The 23,612-nt window shown below is 53.4% G+C and overlaps 1 protein-coding gene across 1 annotated transcript; it reads right to left on the bottom strand.

Annotated features, from left to right (window-relative positions):
* Nucleotides 1–1,016: 1,016 nt before the first annotated feature.
* Nucleotides 1,017–22,652, bottom strand: LHX2 (LIM homeobox 2). Its single transcript, XM_003940644.4, has 5 exons — nucleotides 21,794–22,652; nucleotides 20,123–20,325; nucleotides 18,783–19,186; nucleotides 12,986–13,191; nucleotides 1,017–1,907 (listed from the first exon to the last, which is right to left on the bottom strand). Exons 1-5 carry the CDS (start codon nucleotides 21,911–21,913, stop codon nucleotides 1,620–1,622), a joined length of 1,221 nt encoding a protein of 406 aa, XP_003940693.1. The 5' UTR covers nucleotides 21,914–22,652; the 3' UTR covers nucleotides 1,017–1,619.
* Between the last annotated feature and the right edge of the window lie 960 nt (nucleotides 22,653–23,612).

The raw sequence follows: 23,612 nt of genomic DNA, 5'->3' as shown, positions 1-23,612 counted from the left end.
ATCACCTGCCTGTCATTCAGTGCAATGCATCGAGCCCTACCCTAAGCCAGGCCTATGCTTGGCCCTTCAGCACATCTTACCTTGCCCCCAACACAACTGCCATGCAGAGGGTCATTCATTATCTTCATCTCATAGCTGAGGAAACTCACGCCTAAAGAAGGAAGTGACTTCCTTCAGCTCACCCTGCTCGATACTAGAAATTCCAACCTCATTCTGCCTGGCTGCGACCCTCCACCCTCTCTGGGTGTGTCTTTTCTCTGGGTTTCTCAGGTTCCCTGAAACATCAGGAAAGGAATGGAATTCATTTGCTTTTGCCCTCTCTGGAGATTTTTAAATTTTGTGTCATTAGGAAAATGGAGCTTAAGCTGGCTTTTGGTCACTGTGTTCCCTCCTAATAGAGAAAAGGTGCAGGTTTTTCAGGAGGCCTCCCTGATTGCCTGACTTGCCTTCCAGCCCAGCCAGAAGCAGAAAAGGGCCTCTGACTGCTGCATGGCAAGCATCTGGCAAGGTGTGCTGAAATAAAGAAGGAAAGGGGGAAAGGAAGGATGAAAGGAAGGATGGAAGGAAGGAAGGAAGGAAAGAAGGAAAAAAATACAAGGGTACAATGAGAGCATGTAACACAGAGACCTGATCTGCTAAAGGAGGTAGTCAGGGAAGGCTTCCCTCAGGAGGAGGTGCAGTTTATACCAGGGAAGGTAGGAAGGAGGGAAGGAGGAAGGAGGGAGGGAGGGAGGGAAGGGATGGAAAGGGACTTTGTTTGCACATCCTCCACTTGAGCACTTAACACACCCTGTTAAGATATCTTTTGTCTGCCGTGTGTCACCACCCTGAATTCCTTGAGAGCAGGAACTGGATCTTTGTCTCTGGATCTCGGTAATCCGTCCAAAGCCTGGCACAAGACAGGGGCCCCAGGAGTATCCGATGAATACATGAAGACCTAGAATTTATCCCTGGACCTCAGTAAAACTCTTAGGCCCTGTGAATTTCACACCCAACCAAATGGCAGCAGCACCAAGTAGTTTCGATAAGTGGTTTTATTACTGGTTAGATTTTACAAATTCTGATATTCGAACAGACTTCCACCTTAAAATTCTAAAACAACAAAGCGACCGTTGGAGGGGGTTTGATTTTTCCTTTTTTTTTTTTTTTTTTTTTCCTTTTTAGGACTATTCAAAGTAACAAACTTTTTTTGTTGTTTTTTGTTTTTTACATTTTTGCTCTGGTCATAAATATACAGAGAGAAAAAGAGGGAGAGAAAAATGAACAAGTCATCCAAAGTATGGAGATAAAACAGTATTCCTAAGGCACGTGGCAGTCTTTGAAAATACAGAAGCTCTAGCCAACTTAAATTATTTGTTGTTTTTCCTCGCTCAGTCAGTCCACAAAACTGTACAGTGACACAAATGTTGTGTTGCAGGTAATTCTTCCAAGTTGTTCCTCGGTCCAGATCGCTATGTTAGCCGGGCACACACTTCTTTTTTTTTTTTCCTCTGTTTCCAGGCGAGATCCTAAAATGTGGTTAGTTAGTTGCTCAAAGCCTCTATTTTAAAATACACTTGGAATTCAACTAAAGATAATTTCTTTTTTAAAGAAATTGTGGGGTTGGGGTATGCGAGTCATTAGAAAAGGTTGGTAAGAGTCGTTTGTGAGGGGCTGTGGGGCTCGTGGCCCTCCAGGTTGCCAGGCACAGAAGTTAAGACGGACGTCACAGTTGGCAGGGTGGGGCTAGTCAAGTCTGTCAGGGTGGTGGGCGTGCTGGAGGGGCTGAGCGAGGCGTTGGAGAGCTCCGAGGCTGGGCCCGACGGTGTCCCTGTCTGCAGCGCCGCGTCCGCCGACTTGTCCACGCCCGTGTTTTCCTGCCGTAAAAGGTTGCGCCTGAACTTGGCTCGGGCATTCTGGAACCAGACCTGCGGGGGATGACAGGGAAGGGCTGGTTAGCAGGAGGCAGGTGGGGCATCCCGCCGACTGCTTCACTCGGAGCTCTGCTGTCTCTGGGGACACTAATCTGCGTTTTGCCAAGAGGATCCAAAAAAGTCAGGTTGGCAGTATTTTACTTTTTCGGGTTTTTTTTTTTTTTTTGGAGACAGGGTCTGGCTCTGTCCCCCAGGCTGAAGTGCAGTGGCACAATCTCAGCTCACTGCAGCTTCAAACTCCTGGGCTCAAGCCATCCTCCTGCCTCTGCCTCCTGGGTAGCTGGGGCTACAGGTGAGCACCACCGGTCCCCACTTTTTATTTTTTGTGGAGATGGGGTCTCGCAACGTTGCCCAGGCTGGTCTCAAACTCCAGGCTTCAAGTGATCCTCCTGCCTCAGCCTCCTAAAGGGTTGGGATTACAGGTATGAGCCACTGCACCCATCCAATATTTTGCTCTTAATAAAATAAAACAAAACTTTCACTTTCTTTACTGGGCTATGGCTGGGCTTCTCTTTCTGATAGGAGGTTCCAGAGCTGAGCTGCACTCCGGAATTTGGGAGTCACATATGGTCGCTGAGCACTTAAAATGGCACCAGACTAAATGCCACCAGTCTGCAGGTGAAAACACACAACCTATCTGAAGGCTGAGTATGAAAAAAGCAGGTTGAATATCTCAATAGTTTTTATATTGATTACATGTCGAAATGATAGTTTGGCTATCCTGGGTTAAACAAAATACATTATTAAAATGAATTTTACTCATCTCTTCTTCAAGGAGGGCTACCAGAACATTTAAAATTTAAAATTAAATGCGTGGCTCATGTTGCATTTCTATACCAAACACACACACTGGACAAATCTTGATCCTTTTCCGAATGGTTGTTTGAGACATCCCCTTTTCTGTGGTTCCTTTTTTGGCAGTTGCCTTTCAGCAGACAATAAACCCCACAAGTTCTTGTTGGTAAAAATTTTTAAATGTTTCATGGTCCGTAAGTCTGGGAATGGGATAAAGAATACATGAGAATCAGGCAATAATAATGAGTCACTAAGAGGAAGTGAAAGGCACGGATCCTATTCCCCATCATCGGTTGGAGAAGCCACCAGGTACCCTGGGCCACTGGGCATCAGGTCTCAGGGTGGAGGTGGGTGGAGCTGGGCAGAGTGGGAACAGCAGCCAGATCAAAGTGAGTCCAGGGAATTTGAAACCTGCCGTCTCCCCACTGACCTGCTGCATCCCACATCAGCTTATGAGGGACACGCGTCAGGACACAGCACTGCGACTGAGCTCGGTGTGAAAAGAATGTCAGTGAAAAAACATGGGCTTACTTTCATTTTTTTCTTGGGCACAGACACACACATCAACACCCATGCCTTTGCACACACGCCTGTATGCATTCAGGAAGACACACAGAAATTCATCTAAGGCCAGGCACGATGGCTCACACCTGTAATCTCAGCACTTTGAGAGGCTGAGGTAGGTGGATCACTTAGGTCAGGAGTTCGAGACCAGCCTGGCCAACATGGTGAAACCCCATCTCTACTAAAATTATAAAAAATTAGCTGGGCTTCGTGGTGCGTTCCTGTAACCCCAGCTACTCAGGAGGCTGAGAATTAGCTTAAACCCAGGAGGCGGAGGTTGCAGTGAGCCAAGATCCCACCACTGCGCTCCAGCGAGACTGCCTCAAAAAAAAAAAAAAAAAAAAAGAGAGAGACTCATCTACACAGCCGGCCCTCAACTACAACCGCCCATGTAACAGCACAAACATAGAGACCCGCTGTACCCAGAGGTCCAAGCAGTACTTTGGGAGGGGCTTAGGAAATCTAGGCCACTGTGGCGGGTGGGGGGAGGACGGGAGGGGACGGGGTTGAACCTTCCAAGGAAAAAAGGCCTTCAAGGCAGGGCCCCTTCACTTCCCTTTGCGTGAGGAAAACACCCGCCAGAAGCATCCCCATAAAACAAAGGGCCTTGGGGCACTCTGCAGATTCTGGGGTGTCCAGTTGCGGATTTCCAGATGTCCTGCATCTGCCTGTCTTCCCAGTGTCTCCTGCAGGAGGGGGAGGGCTGGCTCCTGGCCCCACCCACCCCTCGGGACCACCCCGGCTGCAGGGGCCTGTGGCCTCAAACCCCCCTTTCTGGTGGTCTGACACAATTTGGGCTCAATTAAAAGCACAGCCACAAGAGTCTTGGAGTAAAGTGGGAGATCCTGACCCTGTGAAGTGAAGTAACCAAGCCCCCCTCCCCAGCGCTGGATCTTCCCAGGAAGGCAGCAGCTTTCTCTGGCTCTCTGTCCAATGAAAGCCCGTCGTCTTCTAGGGGCTGGCAGATAAGCGCAGTGCTTCTCTGGCCACCCCGACATGCACTCCCTGGGGTCAGGTGGGTACTTCCCTTTCTGGGCCAGCAGAAATCTGCAGGGGTGAGACTGTGTCCTGGTAGCCTGAGGAATAGCTGAAGAAGAAAATGGATGGAGGAAGCCCCCAGAGGCCCTGAGAGAGAGGAAGTGACTTCCCCAAAGCCACGCAGATCAGGGCAGAGAAGGCTGGAGTCTTGGTGCTGCCGCCTTGCCACTGTCTTGGCCTGCCTGTGTGCGTGCGACCCGGGAGCAGCCTGTGCTCTGTGCATCTGAGTCTCCACGAGGTAGCTGGAGCAGGGAGCCTGGGACGGGGGTGGAGGGTGCCTTGCTGGGTGCTCATTTGCTCATCCATCCGGGGCTCCAAGACCTTGGGCAGGGCTGGACCCGGCTAGCTGCCGGCTGTTTGCTATTTCTCAGGCTGTTGCCCCTAACAGTGAGCTTGTAAACAATGACACCATCGTCCACAACTGCCTGCTCTGCTTTCCGGAACTGAGGCGCTGGGAATCCGGTGGATGGAAATTCAACAACTTCATTTAAGCCAGGCTGCACTGAGGTTGTGTGGGGTTTGCTCTTCACCTTAAGGCATGCTTCACTAGAATTCTCTCCCAAGTATTTCAGAAAGTCCACTCCTGAGAGGTTGATGGGCGCAGGGACCCTGTCTATGCTATCTTCATGTCCCCTGGGACATGGCAGAGATTCAGAATCAGTAATACGTATTCATAGGAATGGCGGACATGTATGCACCTTTCACTACGTGCCAGGCCCCACGCCACCTTCCAGCGTGCACTGTCACAGGCTATTCTCATGAAAAGCCAAGTAGGTGGGTTCGATTATTATTATTTTCATTTTATAGTTTTATTTATTATTTATTCATTTATTTTGAGACAGAGTCTGGCTCTGTCGCCCAGGCCGGAGTACAGAGGCGAGATCTCGGCTCATTGCAACCTCTGTCTCCTGGGTTTGAGGGATTCTCCTGCCTCAGTCTCCTGAGTAGCTGGGATTACAGGTGCATACCACCATACCTGGCTAATTTTTATTTTTTATTTTTGAGACGAAGTCTTGCTCTGTCACTCCCGAGCTGGAGTGCAGTGGCATGGTATCTCTACTCACAGCAATCTCTACCTCCTGAGTTCAAGCGATTCTCCTGCCTCAGCCTCCCAAATAGCTGGGATTACAGGCACCTGCCACCATACCCAGATCATTTTTTGTATTTTTAGTCGAGACGGAGTTTCACCATGTTGGCCAGGCTAGTCTCAAACTCCTGACCTCAGGTGATCCGCCCACCTCAGCCTCCCAAAGCCCTGGGATTATAGGCGTGAGCCACCACACCTGGCTCCACTGTATAGATTTAAAAACCAGAGAGGGTCAGAGTGGTGAAGCCACTTGCCAGAGGTCACACAGAGGCAACCTGAGACTGGAATCCTTTTGCCCTAAAAAGGTCTTGCTACCTGAGGGAAGCAGCAAGGCTATGAATGAGTGAATAAATGAATGAATAAGCAGAGAAGTAATAATGGTACAGTGGAAAGAGCAGCTTCCAGTCCCAGAACTGCCACGTGACCTCAGGTTGTCCCCCACCTCTGGACCTGCCTCAGTTTCCTCACTTTTACAACACAAGGGTTACACCACATCACATGATCTTTATGGCTCTCAGGGTTCTGACAGGCTGGGATTCTTGGGCAGCTGCAAGCAACAAGGAGGTGATCTGCCCCGCCCACCCACCTCCTGAAACTGACAGCACTCTAGTTTCAAGTGCCTCCTGTTCCCTGCACTGTGTGTCTGGCACAACAAGGCCAAGTTCAGACAGAGAATCATCAGGACACAACTAACAGCAGGCTAGGGTTGCCCCAGCCTGGTGCCCAGCAGACCTCCAGTAAGTCCTGGGTGGATGAAGAAGCCCCCTCCGTTGCTTCTTGCCCCCTCCCCAGGCACTCACTGGCCCTGCAAGCTGTGCTCTGCCTCCCGCACCGCCTTCTCCAGAATTCTTTCATCAAGAAAGCCAGGAGGGCCAGTGGGAAATCCATTTTGCCCCCAGCAAATCCCCACCTGGGATGCTAAGGAAATCACCCAAAAAATGAAAGCTTCATGCCCATCATGGCATTGTTCATAACATCAAACTACTGGCTGCATGCAAAGTGTCCACTCAGATGTGGCAAGTGGGAGTCATGACACAGCCACTCCACTACGCCACAGGGGAAATGTGATGGCTGATAGGTGAAAAACAAAGGATAAAGAAATTATGTCCTCTGGTGGTGTACCTTCACAAAGAAAATAATGACGATGAACAGTATTCCCCATGAAGCCCCAGGCATCTTCTTTTTCCTTTTTTTTTTTTTGGAGACAGAGTCTATCTCTGTTGCCCCAGCCGAGTGCAATGGCACGATCTGGCTCACTGCAATCTCCACCTCCCGGGTTCAAGCGATTCCCCTGCCTCAGCCTCCTGAGTAGCTGGAATTACAGGCACTCGCCATCACGCTCAATTAATTTTTGTATTTTTAGTAGAGATGAGGTTTCACCATGTTGGCCATGCTGGTCTCAAACTCCTGACCTCAGGTGATCCACCTGCCTCAATCTCTCAAAGTGCTGGGATTATAAGTGGGAACCACCGCACCCGGCCTATTTTCTTTTCTTTTTTTGAGACAGGATCTCCCTCTGTTGACCAGGCTGGAGTGCAGTGTGGTGCGATTAGAGCTCACTGCAGCTTCCACCTCCCACCTCAGCCTCCTGAGTAGCTGGAATTACAGGAACATGCCACCATGCCTGGCTACTTCTTGTATTTTTTTTTTTGTAGAGACAGAGTCTCACTATGTTGCCCATGCTGGTCTCAAACTCCTGGGCTCAAGCGATCCGCCCACCTCTGTCTCCCAAAGTGCTGGGATTACAGGCAGGAGCCACCACACCATCCAGTGCCAGGCATTTTATAAGCAAAGTCCCAAGCATTTTACACATTAACTCATTTGCTCCTTATAATAACCCTATGCGGTAGATGTGAGTATTGCTGCCAATTTGCGGGTGCAGACTGTGTGCCTCTTACTGCACAGCCAGTAAGAGGCAGAATTGAGATATGAATTTCAACAGACTGGTTCCATGCCTTCAGCTACTACTTAACCGCTAAATAACACACTTTAGTTATTGGGCTCCTGTGCTCTTAGAAGGGTAAGTTTTGGGTTTGTTTTTTTTCTTTTCTATTTTTCTAAACTGTCAGTATAGCAGTTCTAGTATTTTGTAAACTTTTAAAGAAGTTTTCTTTAAAGAACCAAAAGTAATAAGCACTGAACTAGAAATCAGAAACCCTTGTTTCCAGCCCCAGGGTTCTAACTACTTTGCTGTGGTTCTCGGGAGAGTCACACCACCTCCGTAACTGAACTTCCTCTCCTCTGAAATGAGAGGTTCGGGCCAAATTGCCTGTGAAACTTCACACAGCTTAGACCATCCAGGACAGTCATCACTGCCCTGGGTGGTGGACAGGCAGGACAAAGCCCACTTTACAGGTGGGGAAATGGAGGTTCCAAGAAATGAAGTGACCTGCCCTGGTATAAAGTGCACCTCTTCCTCAGGGAAGCCTTCCCTGATTACTTCCTTCAGCAGGTCAGGCCTCTGTGTTATATGCTCTCATTGTACCCTTGTATTTTTCATACCTAGCACATCTTCGATTTTATTTCAAGAGTTAAATAAGAATTCTATGGCCAAATAAAATTTGGGAAATGCTAGATTAGACTAAGTTGAGTCTCTCAGATTTCTCAATGCCTGTATTAATGCTAACAGGCTCTGGTCTCCAAGACAAAGACCTAGTCAACCTTGAGCCTTTCCCTAATCAATTTGATCTTAGAATCACTTAAAAAAAAATACAGAGATTAATCTTAGCATGATGTCAAGTGTTTATCCCACATCTTGCTCCACATGGCTTCTGGGCTGGACGTCCCTGGGGGCCTTTTTCACTGTCTTGTTCCACACTGAATCCTCAGTGCCTCCAGCCCTCCCTGGCACATGGTAGATCAGTGTGTCTGCCAAACAGGTGAGTGGCCAGAGGAAAGCTAGAGTTCTCAGCTCGTAAACTCTCACACAGGTTACTAACAACTAACTAGTCACCTAAAAGATGCTAGTTATTTATTTATTTTGCAGAGAGTCTTGCTCTGTTGCCCAGGCTGGAGTGCAGTGATACGATCTCAGCTCACTGCAACCTCCACCTCCCAGGTTCAAGCGATTCTCCTGCCTCAGCCTCATGAGTGGCTGGGATTACAGGAGCGCACCACCATGCCTGGCTAATTTTTGGATTTCTAGTAGAGACAGGGGTTTCACCATGTTGGCCAGGCTGGTTCGAATCCCCAGCCTCAACTGATCTGCCCACCTCAGCCTCCCAAAGTGCTGGGATTACAGGAGTGAGCCTCCTCACCCAGCCTAAAAGATAGTTTTTAAACTGTTGGTGGTTAAAATGTATTTTCTTCCAAAGTCACATCAGGGAACCCCTATGGAGACCTTCACCCACCCAAATCAATCAGCTCATCACCCGTTTCCCCAAGCTTGAGGCATCTTAATATTCTACCTCCCTGGTGCTTCCACGGGAAGGAAGAAAAGCAATTCCTATGTGCTGAGAAATGATCTCCAAGCATTTGTAAAGCTAAAAGTCTTAACAGACCTCTTTCCAAGGGGCCCTTCTGTCTCCTAGTCACCTTGCCCACTGATAGAGTATTGTAGTTGTCATGCTGCTGCTGCTGACAAATGTGAGCCCCTTTTATGTGATCAGCGCTTTACTAGAGGTTTCTGCTTTCCTACCAAGACATGGCATCTATGACCTATGCCTTCCCTCCTCTCCCACTATACTGCTGCATTCGCAGCCAGACCCACAGGGAGAAAAGTCACAATCCCTACATGTGCAATATTGGAAAGAGCTTTGGAATCCGACCAATCTGCACTTGGCTCCTGGCTTCATCACTTACAAGCTGTGAGACTCAGGGCCAGGGTCCTAGACTCTCAGAACCTCAGTTTCATCATCTGCAAAATGAAGATAATTGCATTTTTAAGATGTGTGCAAAGACGGTTGCAGACTGAACAATGCTGGGTAAATGAGGGCATGAGATGAGCATGGCTGGGTCCTGACTCTATGCTTTGTAAATTATACTGTATGTCATCTCATTTCCTCCATGCAACCACCAGTAAGACAGCATTCTCATCCCCATCTCACAGATAAGGAATCAGGCTCAGAGAGGAGAGGTTAAAGCATCCAAATCTCACTGCTGGTAAGTCAGAGAGAATTCAAACCAGTCTGTTACCTTTCAAAGCCATACCACTAATTGCCTCACCTAAAACTGCTCCCATCCCATGTCCCCCAGATTCCCCATAGGCAGTCAGGGCACCTGGGACCGAGCCCCACACTGCCAATGCCTGGCTCCTGTAGCCAGCAGCAAATCACCTCATCTTACTAGGTCTTAAGCTTCTCATCTGTAAAATGGGCAGAAAAAATATTAAGTAAGCCAGCTAGGTGGCTGGAAAGATAATGCTTTGTAAACTGCTGTATCATCATGTACAGTAGGGAATATTTGGAATTTGTAAAAATGTGGTCTGGGAAAAAGGGAGAACAGTGCTACAGGTATGCCTGCCCCCAACATACAGATCCTAAATGATGCTCACACTCAGACAGTCATTGCCAGATTGGCTCAAAGAAGAAAGAACTATGTCCGTTGATCAGACAGGCCTGAATTTGGAACTAGCTCTGCAGCTAACTAGCAAAGTGTGATTTGGGGCAAGTGGAGAAGAAGAAGAAGACTCCATGTTCTCTGGACAGTGGGGAAGAGGGATCATGATGCCTGGCACACAGAGCGGCTGGTCCCTCCTCTGGGGTCCCTCAGTATGTGCCCCAACTGATCATACCATGAGGACACTATACATGGGTCTGTCTCTATAGCTAACAGGTGAATTTCCTCAGGGCCAGGACTGTGGTTTGTTCAACTCTGTGTCCCCAGGGCCTGCGTATTTCGTCAGATTAAAGAACAAGAGGGCTGGGCGCGGTGGCTCAAGCCTGTAATCCCAGCACTTTGGGAGGCCGAGGCGGGTGGATCACGAGGTCAAGAGACCGAGACCATCCTGGTCAACATGGTGAAACCCCGTCTCTACTAAAAATACGAAAAATTAGCTGGGCATGGTGGCACGTGCCTGTAATCCCAGCTACTCAGGAGGCTGAGGCAGGAGAATTGCCTGAACCCAGGAGGCGGAGGTTACGGTGAGCCGAGATCGCGCCATTGCACTCCAGCCTGGGAAACAAGAGAGAAACTCCGTCTCAAAAAAAAAAAAAAAAAAAAAAGAACAAGAGGTAACTCTCCTGGAAATCTGATTTGTTCCTAAGCCAGATGACCAAGCCTCCCACCTCCCTAAGGTCAACAGACACTGGCTCTTCACTGGAGATTCTGATTCAACTATGGGTACTTGCTCTTCATTTCATTTAATCTGGATAACTAAGAGAGGTTTGTGCCCTAATGGTGCCTTTTCCACAGATGAGAAATCTATGGCTCAGAGAGGCTAACTAATTTGTCCAAGACACACAGCCAGTGAACCCAGCCCAGGGATGAACCCAGTTCTGTCGCCAGCTCAAGCATTAATTCATAGAACTCCCCCAACCCCACTCCATAGAGCAAGCTCATCTATGCCCCGGAGGGCTTTGAATGTAGCCTAACACAAATTGATAAACTTTCTTAAAACATTATGAGGTTTTGTTTTTTAGCTCAACAACTATTGTTCACGTTAGTGTATTTTACATGTGACCCAGAACAGTTCTTCTTCTTCTAATGTGGTCCAGGGAAGCCAAAAGATTGGACATCCCTGCCACAGAAGATGTGGGTTGGTGAGGGAGGAAGGGTCCTACCAACCGGAGAAGAGGCCGCCCAACCCCAAGTCCTCAGAACTCACCCACGGCTGAAGGGAGGGGACACCACAGAGGGTCCTAACCCCAAGAAGGCAAAGAACGAAGGAAACGCGAGCGGGGCCTGCTACCCCAGCGGGTGTAGCCGTGTCGTCCACCGCACCAGGAGCCCAGGCCAGTGGGACTCGAAGCTGCCTGCAAAACGGACCCGAGGGAGGGGCGGGCCCAGAGAGGCGCATCGGCGTCCCATTGGCCAGCGCTCCCTACCACGGCTACTTCACCCAGTCCTCCCTCGCCCCGCAGCCCCTCGCCCGCTCCCCCTGAGCAGCGCTGCTCAGGGACGCCTGGGCAGCCTAGAGTCCCCAACTCCCAGCGCCTCCGGCAGCTGCAGCTGCGATTGCGCCGTGACATAGTCTCAACCCGCCCCATGAAAGGCTTTTTTTTTCTTTTTTTTCTTTTTTGTAATTTCTGACAAACTCGCAAGAACTTTCATAGGGCCGCTGTGCAGCCCTCCTCTCCATCATCCCCTCTAGGTCACCTCCCAGCCCTCAGTCCCGGAGACCTGGGGTTGGAGGGTGGGTCAGACTGGCCTGGACTCGAATCCCACCACCTCCCCTCCTGCTGAGACTGTCCGGTCACTTCATCCCTCGGTTTCCTTCCCTCAAAATGTGTGTCACTGTCACTATAACCATACGCTCTGAAGAATAAATTGGTTAAACTTGCTTTGCTTAAACTTGCTATAAAGGGAGGCACCGTCTTGCCTTCTCTTTGTACGAATGGGGAAACTGAGGTCCAGCTACCAGAATAATTGCTCATACTAATGGATGCATGCCAGCTAATGAAAGTAGTTAATGCTATTATTGGCCACTATCCACTGAGCACGTGTCAGGTCACGCCATAATCATATCATTTCAGTGGCTCCTCGGATAACCCCGAGGCATAATTTATTGTATCCATTTCATGTATGAGGAAACTGAGGCTCCAAAAAGTTAAGTGACTTGCCTAAGACCCTAAAATGAGTAAAAGGAGGAGCTGACAGTTTGAGTTGTGGCCCAAGGCTCTACCACAACTTTGGGTCATGCAGGAGCCTGGGACCTCCCCCTGTGCCCTCAGACTAGGGTTCTTAACATCTCTATGGAAATCGGGTGAAAGTTCTGGATCTCCTCTGTTTAAAAAGTACCCTGACATGTAAGTGCAGTTCTGCTGCTTCACAGGTACCCAGCCACTCTGCCACCCCACCATGTCCTCTGGGCAGACCCAGCTAAGTGAGCCCTGCCCGCCCCCCCCCCACCCACCCAGGGAATCTGCCCACACACACTCCCACCACTAAACCTTGCTTCCAGGAGTCTGGGAGGCAGAAGATAAATCTAGAGAGATGCCTGAAGGAAGAGAGAGCTGGAAGGGAGACAGAGGCAGACAGCAAGAGAAGAGAAACTAGAGTGGATGAGAAGCAAGAAGCAGGCGCTAACAGTCACCTTGGGTGGACGTCCTGGGAAGGGGTGGGCGGCCTCTAGATTTGTCTGACATGTTTGAACTTCTTATGACACGAACATGTGTAAAATGAGTGTCACTTGAATAATAAACAGAAACTAAGCATTGTTTATAAGAAAGAGAAGAGACCAAAATATGGAGACAAGAGCGTGGAGGGATACACAAACAGAAAAACAGAGAGGCAAAAACTGAAAAAGAGAAAGACAAAGTGAGGGAAAAAACCTGAAATACAGATCGGGAGAGGCGAAGAAAGAGAATGAGAAAGATAAACTGAGAAGCAGACACAGGGTGGAAGCCTTCCAAGGCCCACGGTGGGGGGTGCAGGGTTCCAGCCCAGTCCCCGGTCGTTCCCCCCACCCCCACCCCTGGCCCCGGCTGACCTGGAGGACCCGCTTGGTGAGGCCCGTCTTTTGCGCGAGCTGCTTCAAGTCCTTGGCGTCGGGGTTGTGGTTAATGGCAAAGTAAGACTTCATGGTCCGAAGCTGGTGGTGCTTGAAGGACGTGCGCATGCGCTTGGTCTTCTGGCTGCTCGGGTAGGGCTGGTCGCGGTCCAGGTGCTCTGCGTCGTTTTCGTTGCAGCTCAGCGCTAGGGAGGAGACACACAGCCGGCGGCGGCCGTCAGCTGTGGTGAACTTCCTGACCCACCCCCATGCCAAATCCACACTCTCCCCACCTGCTGCCAAACACTTCTATCCTTAACCCTGCCGCACGTCTGAGCCACAACGAACTGGGGACATTATCCCCACTTTATAGATGGAGACACTGAGGCTCAGACAGCGCAATCGCCCAGGATCACTCTGCTAGGAACTGCAGCACTGAATCCCAACTCTGGGAGAATCCCCAAAGCATTCTGAGCCATTATGTTATGATAATAAAAACAATAGCAGCAGCAGCAGCAGCAGTAACAACCATAACAGCTACAACTTGTTGATGGCTGATTGGACTCCAGATGATGTGTTAAAAGGCTTCCCAGGCACATTTTCATTGGGAAACAATCCAAAGAGCACCAGGTATTATTTCCCCCTTTTTACAGATGTTGAAACCGAGGCTCAGCAAGGGAAGTCTCTTGACTTCGGACACTGCAGGACAAGGTCTCTGGGCCTGCACTCCGCCTGTTTCCCAAGGCACTGCTAAGGATGAGTGCTCTCTGCCATCTCCCCCTACCGTGTCTGGGACTGGCACTAGAAACTGCTGAGAAAGAGACTCACTTTCATTTCAACACACCCAAAAGTACTGAAGGACCCCTGCACCCCCACCACTGGGCCAAAGGTTGGAAATTGTGTTTTGCAGTTTAATCCTCATCACTACCCTGTGAGAAAGTTGTTTCCCCGTGGAACAAATGGAGCAAACTAGGCAGGGAAGTTCAGAGACCTGCTGCAGTCCCCAGAGTGGCAGAGTGGAAGGAGAAGGAAGTCCAAGGAAGAAATAAACATGCAGTAGACACCTATGGTATGCGTTTGGCTTTACAAATGTCGCTGTACATCATTATCACTCGAAGAGTTGGCTGTGACTCTTCCCATTTTAGAGCTACGGAAACTAAAGCTAAGGAAAATGAAGCCACCAGCCCACAGCCTCACCACCTGTAACCGACTATAGTGATCTTAATCGATTGAGCCTGGATTCAGCACTGGAGTCCTCCTCGTTTTCTTCCACTACACCACAAAGGGAGGAGGGAGCCTGTCCCTACCCACAAGGGGCCTCACGGGGACCAGGCTGCCAATACCTAGCTGGCATTGGGGTTGGGGAATATGGGTGAAATGTGGGGCTCAGAAAATTGCTCGGCCACCTGGAAGCTGATGGGGTCATGCAGGACCCCTCCCAAGATCCCCTCCTAACCTCTGGAGACATGGGCACCAACGCTTACGGTCTTGCCTTGGAGTAAGACTCATAAGAGGCACACATGTAGTCTGCCTAAAGTGGGGAACTGAGAAGACACCTTGTGCCCTTATCATGTATCTATAACAGAGTTCTAGATTTAGTAAATGAAAATACAGTCTGCCCAGTTAAATACAAATTTCAGATAAATAATCAATGATTTTTTAAGTATAAGCGTGCCCTAAATATTACACGGGACATACCTATACTAAAAACGTACTTGTTGTTTACCTAAAATTCAAATACTACAGGTGACATAGCTACACTAAAATACTGTCATTTATCTGAAATTCAAATATTACACGGGACACTTATACTACAAATTTCAAATTTATTCGTTATTTATCCAAAAGGTAAATATTGCTCAGGACACTTACACTAAAAAATGTATTTGTTATTTACCCAAAATTCAAATTTAACTAGGGGTCCTCCATTTTATCTGGCCACACTACCTCCAACGAACTTTTACTCTGCTGGTGACCTCCCCCTTCCCCCGCCCAGGTGAGGAATAGCCCCTTGCAGAGAGAATTTGCAAGACACTGGTCTTGCCCAGGACTTTGGAGCTGTTAGCTAGGGGCTACACCTCCGAAAGGCCTCTCCACTCGCCTCCAGATCCCCTCACCCTCGGGGCTGCACTCCTACAGAGAGCGCTCCCGGAGTGAATAGCCGGGATCCTGCAATTTAAAGGGGATCAGAGGATGCCTCCGAACCTGATCCACCAGAACTGCTTGGAACCCGCGGAGGTGAGCAACCCTTTTCTTTCCCCCAGTTCCCAGCTCCACTGGGGGTGGGGCAGGCCTCCCCACGGGGGATCTTTGGCCCCATCCCTCCACCCAGCCCCCGCCTGGGCTTGGCTGCTGTTAATGAGCTCCGTGGGGATCCCGACGCCCCCTTGGACCCAAGGGACCTGCCCCGAGTGCCGCCTAGGTGGGGGAAGTGGTGCGGGGGAGGGGAACAGAAAGGGCAGAGAAAGGAGAGAAAAAGACAGACATTGAAAGGCAGAATGGAGAGAGAGAAAGAGAGAGGGAGTAGGGAGGGAAGATGGACAGGAAAAAGAGAGGAGAGGCAGAGGAAAAGAAAGCGAAGGAGCGGGGGAAACCAGAGAGACAGCTACAAAGGCAGCAAGAAACAGACAGTGAGAGCCGAGGGGAAAGCGAGTCCGGAAACAGGGGCAGCCTGTGGCGAGGGTCCGGTGGCCGAGCTGAATCCCGGGGCTCCAGCAGACCCTGTCCTTGCGGGGGAGGCCTTTTCCGAAGCCGTGACTGGTGGGGGAGTTGGTGAAAAGAGGAAAGAAGGGGAATGGAGAAAAAAGGAAAGGAGCCGTCCCTAGGTAGTGAGGCCGAGGCTGGCCAGAGGCGAGGGCAGGAGGCGGCGGCGGGGGAGGCAGCCGTGGGGCCCAGGTTTGGCCGGCGCCCCGAACCCCCTCACTCCCGCCCCCAGTGCCCGGGCCGGGTCGAGATTCCCCAGGATCGGATCCGGGGAGGAGCGAGGGGCCGAGGGGAGGGGGAGGACCCGGGCTTTCTCTCTCCTTTTTTTTTTTTTCCTCTCAATTAGGCCGATTCAATGGAGCTAAAGAGCTCGTAAAATCATGAATAATTTACTCGTGATCTGTTATTAACCCATCGGGTTTCGAGCTCTTGTCGCTGGGACTGAACCTGTAATCAAATCTGACTTCGCCTCATTTTACTAAAGACGAGATTGTAGGTTCAATTGTCTAAATAATGGATTGGAATCAAATCAGTAATTACGCCGCCAGGCACACACACACAAAAAGCTGGGGCTGGGGGAGGCCGGGCGTCCGGCCGGTCCGCGCGGGACTCCAGCGGCCGCGGCGCGCAAACCCCGGCGCAAAGAGCGCGGCCCGGGCCCCTAGCCTGCTCCCGCCTCTGTTCCCGCGCCCCCAGCCCGCTGGCAGCGCCGCGGGGGTGGCGGGAGGTTTCTGTTCCCCCGGGGCCGGGGCCGAGGGGCTGCGGGAAGAGGCCGCTGCGGCCCCGCCCCGGAAGGACTTTCCGACCCACGGCTTTGCCCTAAGCCGGGTGCTCGGCACCCCGACGGCGCCCCCTCCCCATTCTTCCCCCAGCTCGCCCTCCCTTCTGGAAGGTGCCGCCGCGCCTGGGAGGGACTGTCCCTAGAGCAAGAGGCTTTGCAACGGGTCGGCGTGGCTGGGCCCTTGGATGTGGGACACTGTCACAAACAAGCTTGTACCCCCGCGGTTGGAACCCTGCACGCACATGCACACGACCAGCGCCCGTACACCCTGTCCGCGATCGCACCCTCCAGGGTCCCCACTTTCTAGCCCTAGCTGCCCAGCGGCCCACACCGCAGCCATATCTCTCCTGCCAGTGCTGGAGGCGAGGGAAGGGAAGGGCGGACGCCAGACCTGGGAAGGCCGGGCTGGGCCCCGAAAGGCGGGTGAATTGCTCTCATCCCCCGACCTAGTCCCGGGAGCCCCGAAGGAGCCGGCCGCACAGCCACCACCCATGCATTGAACAACATTTCTCCCAGGACTAGGAGCCCCGGCTCAGGCCGGAGGAGGGCAGGGGAACAAACAGGGACACACACCCACAGTGAAAGAGATAGAAAGGACGGATAGCAGAAAGGAGAAAAACAGAGGGGAGCCCAAGAGAAAGTGAGATGGCTGAGTGCGGGGTGTCTCTTGTAGAGAGGTTCAACAGGGCTTGAAATTCAGCCTCCAGCCCATCTCGCTGGGGGAAACGGCTGAGCAGCAAAAAGCACAAATAAATCTCTGTATCTTCTACTCTCTTTTCACACAATTCTAAACCTGGCGCGGAACCTGCATGCCCAGGAAAACAATACCGTTCCCCAGCTACCAGGTGCCCCAGAGCCTAGCCCTGAGAGGTGCTTCCGACTGGAATTTGACCCCACTTGATAAATAGAATCGGCCTGGTTTAGGGGGAGCGAGTCCAAACTCGATTTATTTTCGGGGTGGTAGGAGATGAGGGACGGAAGTTCCAGAGAGCCACATCTGTGGTAGTGCCTTCAGCAAATCTTAAATCCGCGCCACCGACCGGCCTACTGCTGCTTCACCATTTACCAAACTGGGGGATGCGTTTCCCCCCCCCCCCAGTTCTGCACACCGAGACGCAGGCCCCATGATCCCCAACCCGTGATTTCGTTGGAGCGAACAGGGGACACCCCCACCCGCCCTTCATTTCCCTCTCTATTTAACTCAGATTCTTTAAGATTAAAATAACTGACTTCTTCCTCGCCACAGCCCCGTCTGCACGGTCTTGGGGTTTTTTTGTTGTTGTTGTTTGGTTTTTTGTTTGGTTTTGTTTTTCCACTTGTGCATTAGACTAAAGGGAAAAGGAGGAAGAACTCAAAATCGCCAAATCTGATTCTGTTGCAAACGAAAGAAAGAAAATAATTGCAAATAAACTCTAGTTCGGAAGCCCGGAGAGTCATAAACCTTTCCCAGCCTTGCAGACTTCGGGCAGATGTTGACGGCTCAGTTGCTGGGACTCAGAACCTCTGCAGCTGTCCTGAGCAGGGAGGGACACGGGAGGGGGCAGAGCTACTCCGGGAATGGCCCGGGGTTCAAAGATGCCGGAAATCCGAACCAAGTACCCCCACCTCTCCCCACCCCACCCAACCCCTGCGCGAGGCCAGGCCTGCTTGGGTCTGGTCCCTGCCTGGACGCCCACTTCCAACGGTGGCGGCCCTCACCCCAGCAGGCGCCAGAAACTCGGAGGAAGGAGCAGGGGAAAACTGAGACCGGCCTAAAGGCGGATCAGGCAGAGCAAAAGAACCCGCTGCCTTTGCTTTTCTGAGTTCCCCAAGCCCGCATTCCCCAAGCCTGCCGTCCTTTGGGACATTTCAGGCGGTCGGGCTGCACGCCGCTGGCCACCGCCAGCCCTTTCTCTTAGGACCCTCGCATCCCTGCCTTGTTTCTCCGCCGCCCCAGCTCCCCGCCCTCAGCCGCGCCAACCCCAGAGCCTCTTTGGTGTCGGCGCCGCCCTGCTTTCTCCATCCCTGCACTTTCTGCCCAGCAAAGTAGGGCAAAGGCCCAAACCAAAAAGCTATCTCCAAAAAAACAATTTCTCAGCGACAAGGCCCTGCACCCGGGCAGCAAGGGAGGACTACACCCTCTCCTACCGCTCCAGCCGAGGACAAGGACGCACAGGCGGGAAGCCCAGGGGGCTAATGTCCCTTCGGCGAGGCCGTCCGGTATGTCAGGCTAGCTATTTGCCCAGCACACAGAGATTCACTTCAGCTCCCAGCCGTCGCTGCCTCGCACTTTTCCCCAACCCGACGGGGGCGCTCAGCGCGCTGCACACTCACCAGCGTTGTAGGCCGCCAGATCCGCACCGGGGCCTGGGCTCTTGCGCTTCCTCGGCCGCCCCTTCTGCACAGTGCCCACACCATTGTAGTAAGGAAGACCCAGAGGGTTGGCCCCTGCTGCGCCCAGCCCTGCGCTCTTGGCTGCTGCAGCTGCAGCAGCCGCAGCTGCCACGTCGGCGTGGTTGAAGTGTGCGGGGTACTCGCCCTGCAGCAGCGCCTCGAAGTGCAAGCGGCAGTAGACCAGGCTGTCTTTCATGCCGAAGTGGTCGCCTGTGGTCAGCATCTTGTTACACGTGGTGCATGTGAAGCAGTTGAGGTGATAAACCAAGTCCCGAGCACGCATCACCATCTCCGAAGCTGAGATGCCCAAGTGGCAGCGGGCACAGCGCTGCACAGAGAACCGCCTGTAGGGACCATGGAGGGAGGGGCTGTGGGGACATACGGTTGGGAACCCCCCTTTTCCTCCTCCAGGTGCCACTGCTGCTGCGGGGGTCAATCCCCTCAAGATGGACAACCTGGCCTTTATTTGGAGGATGGGGGAAGAGGGAACTAGATTTTGACACAGGCCTGGTCCTGTCCTGAAATAGTTTCTCTTAACACACTCGTGCCTACAAAGGCTTCTACTTCACCGAAAGTCTCCACAAGCCCTAAGAAAGCCCTTCCCTAGAGGTGGAGGAAGAAACTTACCACCTACCCCTTCCTCAGCCTTTACTCCTCCCTCCAAAGCAGCATCTGGGAATCCCACTGACTTGTAATTTGGAAGAAACACAGAGACAGGGAAAGAGAGAGAGACAGCAGCAGAGACAGAGATAGAGAGAATATACATAGACCCTAAGCCCAAAACTGGGGAGAAGGAGAAACAGGGAACTCGGAGTCTGCTAGTGATTCTGGTTCTTTGATCTTGGCCAGCTTTCACTCCCATTTTCTCAAAAGACCCGGAAATGCACCCACTGCCACAGCTCTCCTTCCAACAGTTTCACACCGGCTTGGGCTGCCTAGGTTTGGAGGTGCCTGTTTCTACAACCTCAGATTAACTCAAAAAACTTCAAAGAGAGGAGCAAAAATCCCAACCCAAGCTTTTTTATGGTGTAAGCTCCAAGAGGGAGGGCAGCTTCTGCTTTTTTCTGGTTCCCATACTTTGTAGACCTTTCCAAGGGCTCCCCAAATTGCTGCTTTAAAAGGCTATCACCCAGCTGGTTCTGGCTTGGAGAAGTTGGGGCGGGGGCAGTCCTGAGTAGTGAACCCTCTGCTGGGACTAAAGGGAAAGGAGAAGGCCAAACTATAAGATTGTGCCTGAGAGTGGGGGGAGGGGTCCTGGGGGGGAGCTGGGTGGGGGCTACCTGTAGTAGTCTTCCTTGCAGTAGATGCTGCCGTCCTTGCTGAAACAGGTGAGCTCCGACTCCAGGTTGAGCTTGCACTCGCAGCACTTGAGGCAGCGCATGTGCCACTGCTTGTCCACTGCCAGCAGGTAGTAGCGGTCCGAGATCTTGCCCCCGCAGCCAGCGCACAGCGCAGCACGGTCACTGCTGATGGACGGCATGGTCTACGAAGGGAGGGAGGCGGAAGACGGCAGCGCCTGCGTCAGCCAGTGCCCCACCGCCGCCGGGAAACCGGCACCCACAGCTCCCTCTGTGGCCTCGGTTGCCCAGAACGGCGGAGGGGGCTGCCAGGGTGTGCAGTGCACTTCCCCCACCCCAAAAAGCCCATTTCCATTTCCTGGCAGCTCAGAATCCAGGCCCGCCTGTGCAGCGCTAACAGGCCACTGGCCCAGGCCGGGCTCCTGGCCTAAAAGTCTCTCCTGCTAACCTCTCTCCCTTCCAGTCCTCCCTGTCCTTTCCCCCAAAATCCTCAGACAGTGTTTAGGGACCGGGACAGCTACTCCAGTCAAGTCCTCCAAGAGCTTTCCCCAAACTGCTTCTTAAATGAGCCACCCGGGGGGTAAAGTGACCATTAAATCACCCTCCACACAGAATCCTCTTTGGAGAGACAGGAGAGTTCCTGGGCCCCAGCTCCAGTAAGGCCAGGACAAGTCAGGCAACTTCTGGCTCCTCTGCCGCCCGGGCTGGGGCCCGCTTGGGTCCAGGAATATGGTAAGTGGTGTGCAGAAACACCCTCAATGTCTCTGGGTGCAGGGCGGGTTCGACCCAAATCCTCCCCTATCCAAAGTGACCAGCAGGGAAGATCTAACCCAGGAAGAAGGGCTCGGAGGCCCGGAGGCCACTGAGGCCGCTGCTCCTACTCCCGGAGCAGAGAAGCTTCTTCCGTGCTCCCCACCTCCGCGGCCTCCTAAAGGTCACTTCTAGGCCTGCTGCTCGGGCAGTGTCTGCTCGTCTAGCCCCCAGGGAGGTCCGAGGCAAGGAACTGGCTATTTGGAGCTGGGCCCGCAGAGCCAGGTGTAGAGATCTGAACAGAGTCTCCTTCGGCCAGGGCCAGGCCGGAGCCTAAACTCCGAGCCCTGGCCTGGCTAAGTCTGATCAGTCAAGGGTTGCGGGAACGCGATCAACGACAAATGTTGGCCAGACACTTCGGCCTCTGAAACTGCGCTGAGGGTCGAGGGGGATCCCCGATTGTCGGGAAGCTGGGAGCGGCCCAAGCCGGCTGGAGCCCCAGTGCTCCCGGCTAGTTCGTCCTTCCCTGGAGCCGCCCGCGGCGCGGCCAGCAACCGGAGCCGAGAGGTGGAGGAGAGCGCAGGGCTGTCGACCCCGGCGCCCGGCAAGGTGAGAAGGGAGCCGCCGCCCCGGACCGCGGATGGGACTTCGCTTCCACTTCGGTAGAAACGCTCTCCTCCACTCCCGGGGGCCGAGATTTCGGTTTCAACCTTGTTTCCCTTCTCGCCCCAGCAGCCGGGTTTCCCCGGAGCCGGGAGCCACCGGCCTTGCATTCAGACCGAAGATCCCCGGCACCCAGTCCCGTGCGGCACGAAGGACGCTCCCCAAACTTCAGGGACAGAGGTGCTGACTGGCCCGGCCCCATCCCAGTTCTCAGCTCCGACCCCACAGCCGCGTGCCTACCGTCTCAGTGTCGCCGCGGTCGATGGCGGAGCTGATGGCGGGAGCCTCGCTCTTGGCCCTGCGGTCCATCTCGTCGATGACCCCGTGCACCTCGGGGCCCGACAGACTGTGGAACAGCATCGCGGCAGAACCGGCGGGGCCGGGGGCGCGGCTCCTCCGAGGGAGGGCTTGCCCCCCGCCTCAGCTGCCTGGCGCTCCTGGCGCTAACGGGCCCGGTGCATCGCCACCGCGGCCCCGGCCCCGCCCGAGCTCGGCTGCGCCCCCAGGCCGGGCTCCGGGCCCCGGGCGCCTGCGGGCCAGGACGCCTCCCGACGAGGCTCGGGGGGAGCTACATTGCGGGGCGCCTGAGCGACGGCGCCAAAGCCAGGGTCACAAGGTCACGGGGCAAGAGGGGGGAGCTGGAGAAGAGGGCAGAGGTCGGCGCCCGCCGCGGGCGCTTTCACGCCGCGGGCATCGCCCGCCCGGCTTCGGCGCTCGGGGCGCAAAGCAGGGGCGCAAACTCTGCCCGAGGCGGCGACGGCTGCAGTCGGGGTTCACCCAGAAGACGCTAGGTGCCCGCGACAGCCCAGCTGCCTGGACCCCTCCCTAGGGTGCTCCCCCAGCCCAAGGCAACCCTCTTGGGCGCTGAGTCGCCGACTGGAGTAGGGGTTTCTCCGAAGCCAGCGAGCCGAGCCGAGCCACCGGGAGAATTGAAGAGGAGGAGGAAGAGGAGGAGGAGGAGGCGGAGGAGGAGGTGGAGGAGGAGAAAAAAGAGGAGGAGCAGAGTGGGAGGAGGAGCCGCCGGCCGCGGGCCCAGCCGCGCGCAATGCTCTCCAAGCGCGCGCCTAGCCCAGCCCCGGCTCTGCAGTCCGCGCCAGCGCAAGCCTCCGCGCCTTTTCTACAGCCGCGCCTGACATCACGTCCTGCCGCCGCGCCATTGGCCGCTCGGCGCCCCAGGCCCTGGCAGCGCGTGCTCTGGGAAGGCGGGAGACCCGAGAGGGAGGGGAGAGGCAAGAGGAGCAGAGTGGAGTCGAGATGGTGGGAGCTGGTGGGCGAGGCTGGAGGGCGGAGAAGAGGGGGGAGGCAGGCAGGAGGGAGAGCGCGGGGTTTGGAGTTTTTAAGATACGAACAGCTTCCTGCGATATCTTCAGAAAGGAACATTAAACCCTCTATCCTAAGAAGGCGCAGCCAGGGGATGCTCGAGGAGGTCTCACTGCGGTCTCCCCTCGGCCTGGAACTGCGGCCTCAGGCACCCGCCTGGGAGGCCCGGGAAGGCAGGCCTGGGGCAGAGTTGCAAGAGCCTTCGGCCGCTTCCCATCGAGCTCCGCCTTCGGCCCGGGCTCTGCACAGAGGGCTGCAGGCGGCCGTGCAGGCCCTCCTGGGGACCCGGCTGAGCCTGAGAGGCGAGACCAGCGAGAGCTGTGACTCCCGGGAAGGGGGGCCAGGCGGCATATCCACGCTCCAAGCCCGCTAGGGCGCAATCTGCAGCCCAGCGTGGAGCTTCTCGCTCTTCCCGGTGCCTCCCCAGCCTGGAAGAGTAGGGGCGAGAATGGCTTTAGGAACTAAGAAAGGCCAGGGTTCGAATCCTAGCGCTGCCATTTACATACACTGTAACCTTAGACAGTGACTTATCCTCACTTAACCTGTTTCTGACCTTTATAGTGGGAGACGAGGTCTCCAAATGGATGTGATGAACGAAAGAGACTATGGATGTAAAATGCCTGGAACATAGTAGGCACTTAACAAATTATTTCATCATTCCCTCTTTCTCCTCTTCCATTAAAAACTTTCTCACTCCGAGATACATTTGATAACAGTGAGGTTCTTAAAATCCACAGGC

The sequence above is a fragment of the Saimiri boliviensis genome, chromosome 2 (assembly GCF_048565385.1).
Source record: "Saimiri boliviensis isolate mSaiBol1 chromosome 2, mSaiBol1.pri, whole genome shotgun sequence".
Classification (NCBI taxonomy): Eukaryota; Metazoa; Chordata; class Mammalia; order Primates; family Cebidae; genus Saimiri; species Saimiri boliviensis.
Note: the sequence above shows the minus strand (reverse complement) of the source record. Positions and strands in the feature narration are given on the sequence as shown.

Bases quoted from the DNA above. Each gene is read 5' to 3' on its own strand.
- LHX2 (XM_003940644.4), bottom strand. From the start codon at position 21,913: ATGCTGTTCCACAGTCTGTCGGGCCCCGAGGTGCACGGGGTCATCGAC. The intron at 20,326-21,793 runs GTAGGCACGCGG...CTCCCTTCGTAG, and splicing joins ACCGCGGCGACACTGAGACG to ACCATGCCGTCCATCAGCAG. The intron at 19,187-20,122 runs GTAGCCCCCACC...TGGTCCCTACAG, and splicing joins TGCAAGGAAGACTACTACAG to GCGGTTCTCTGTGCAGCGCT.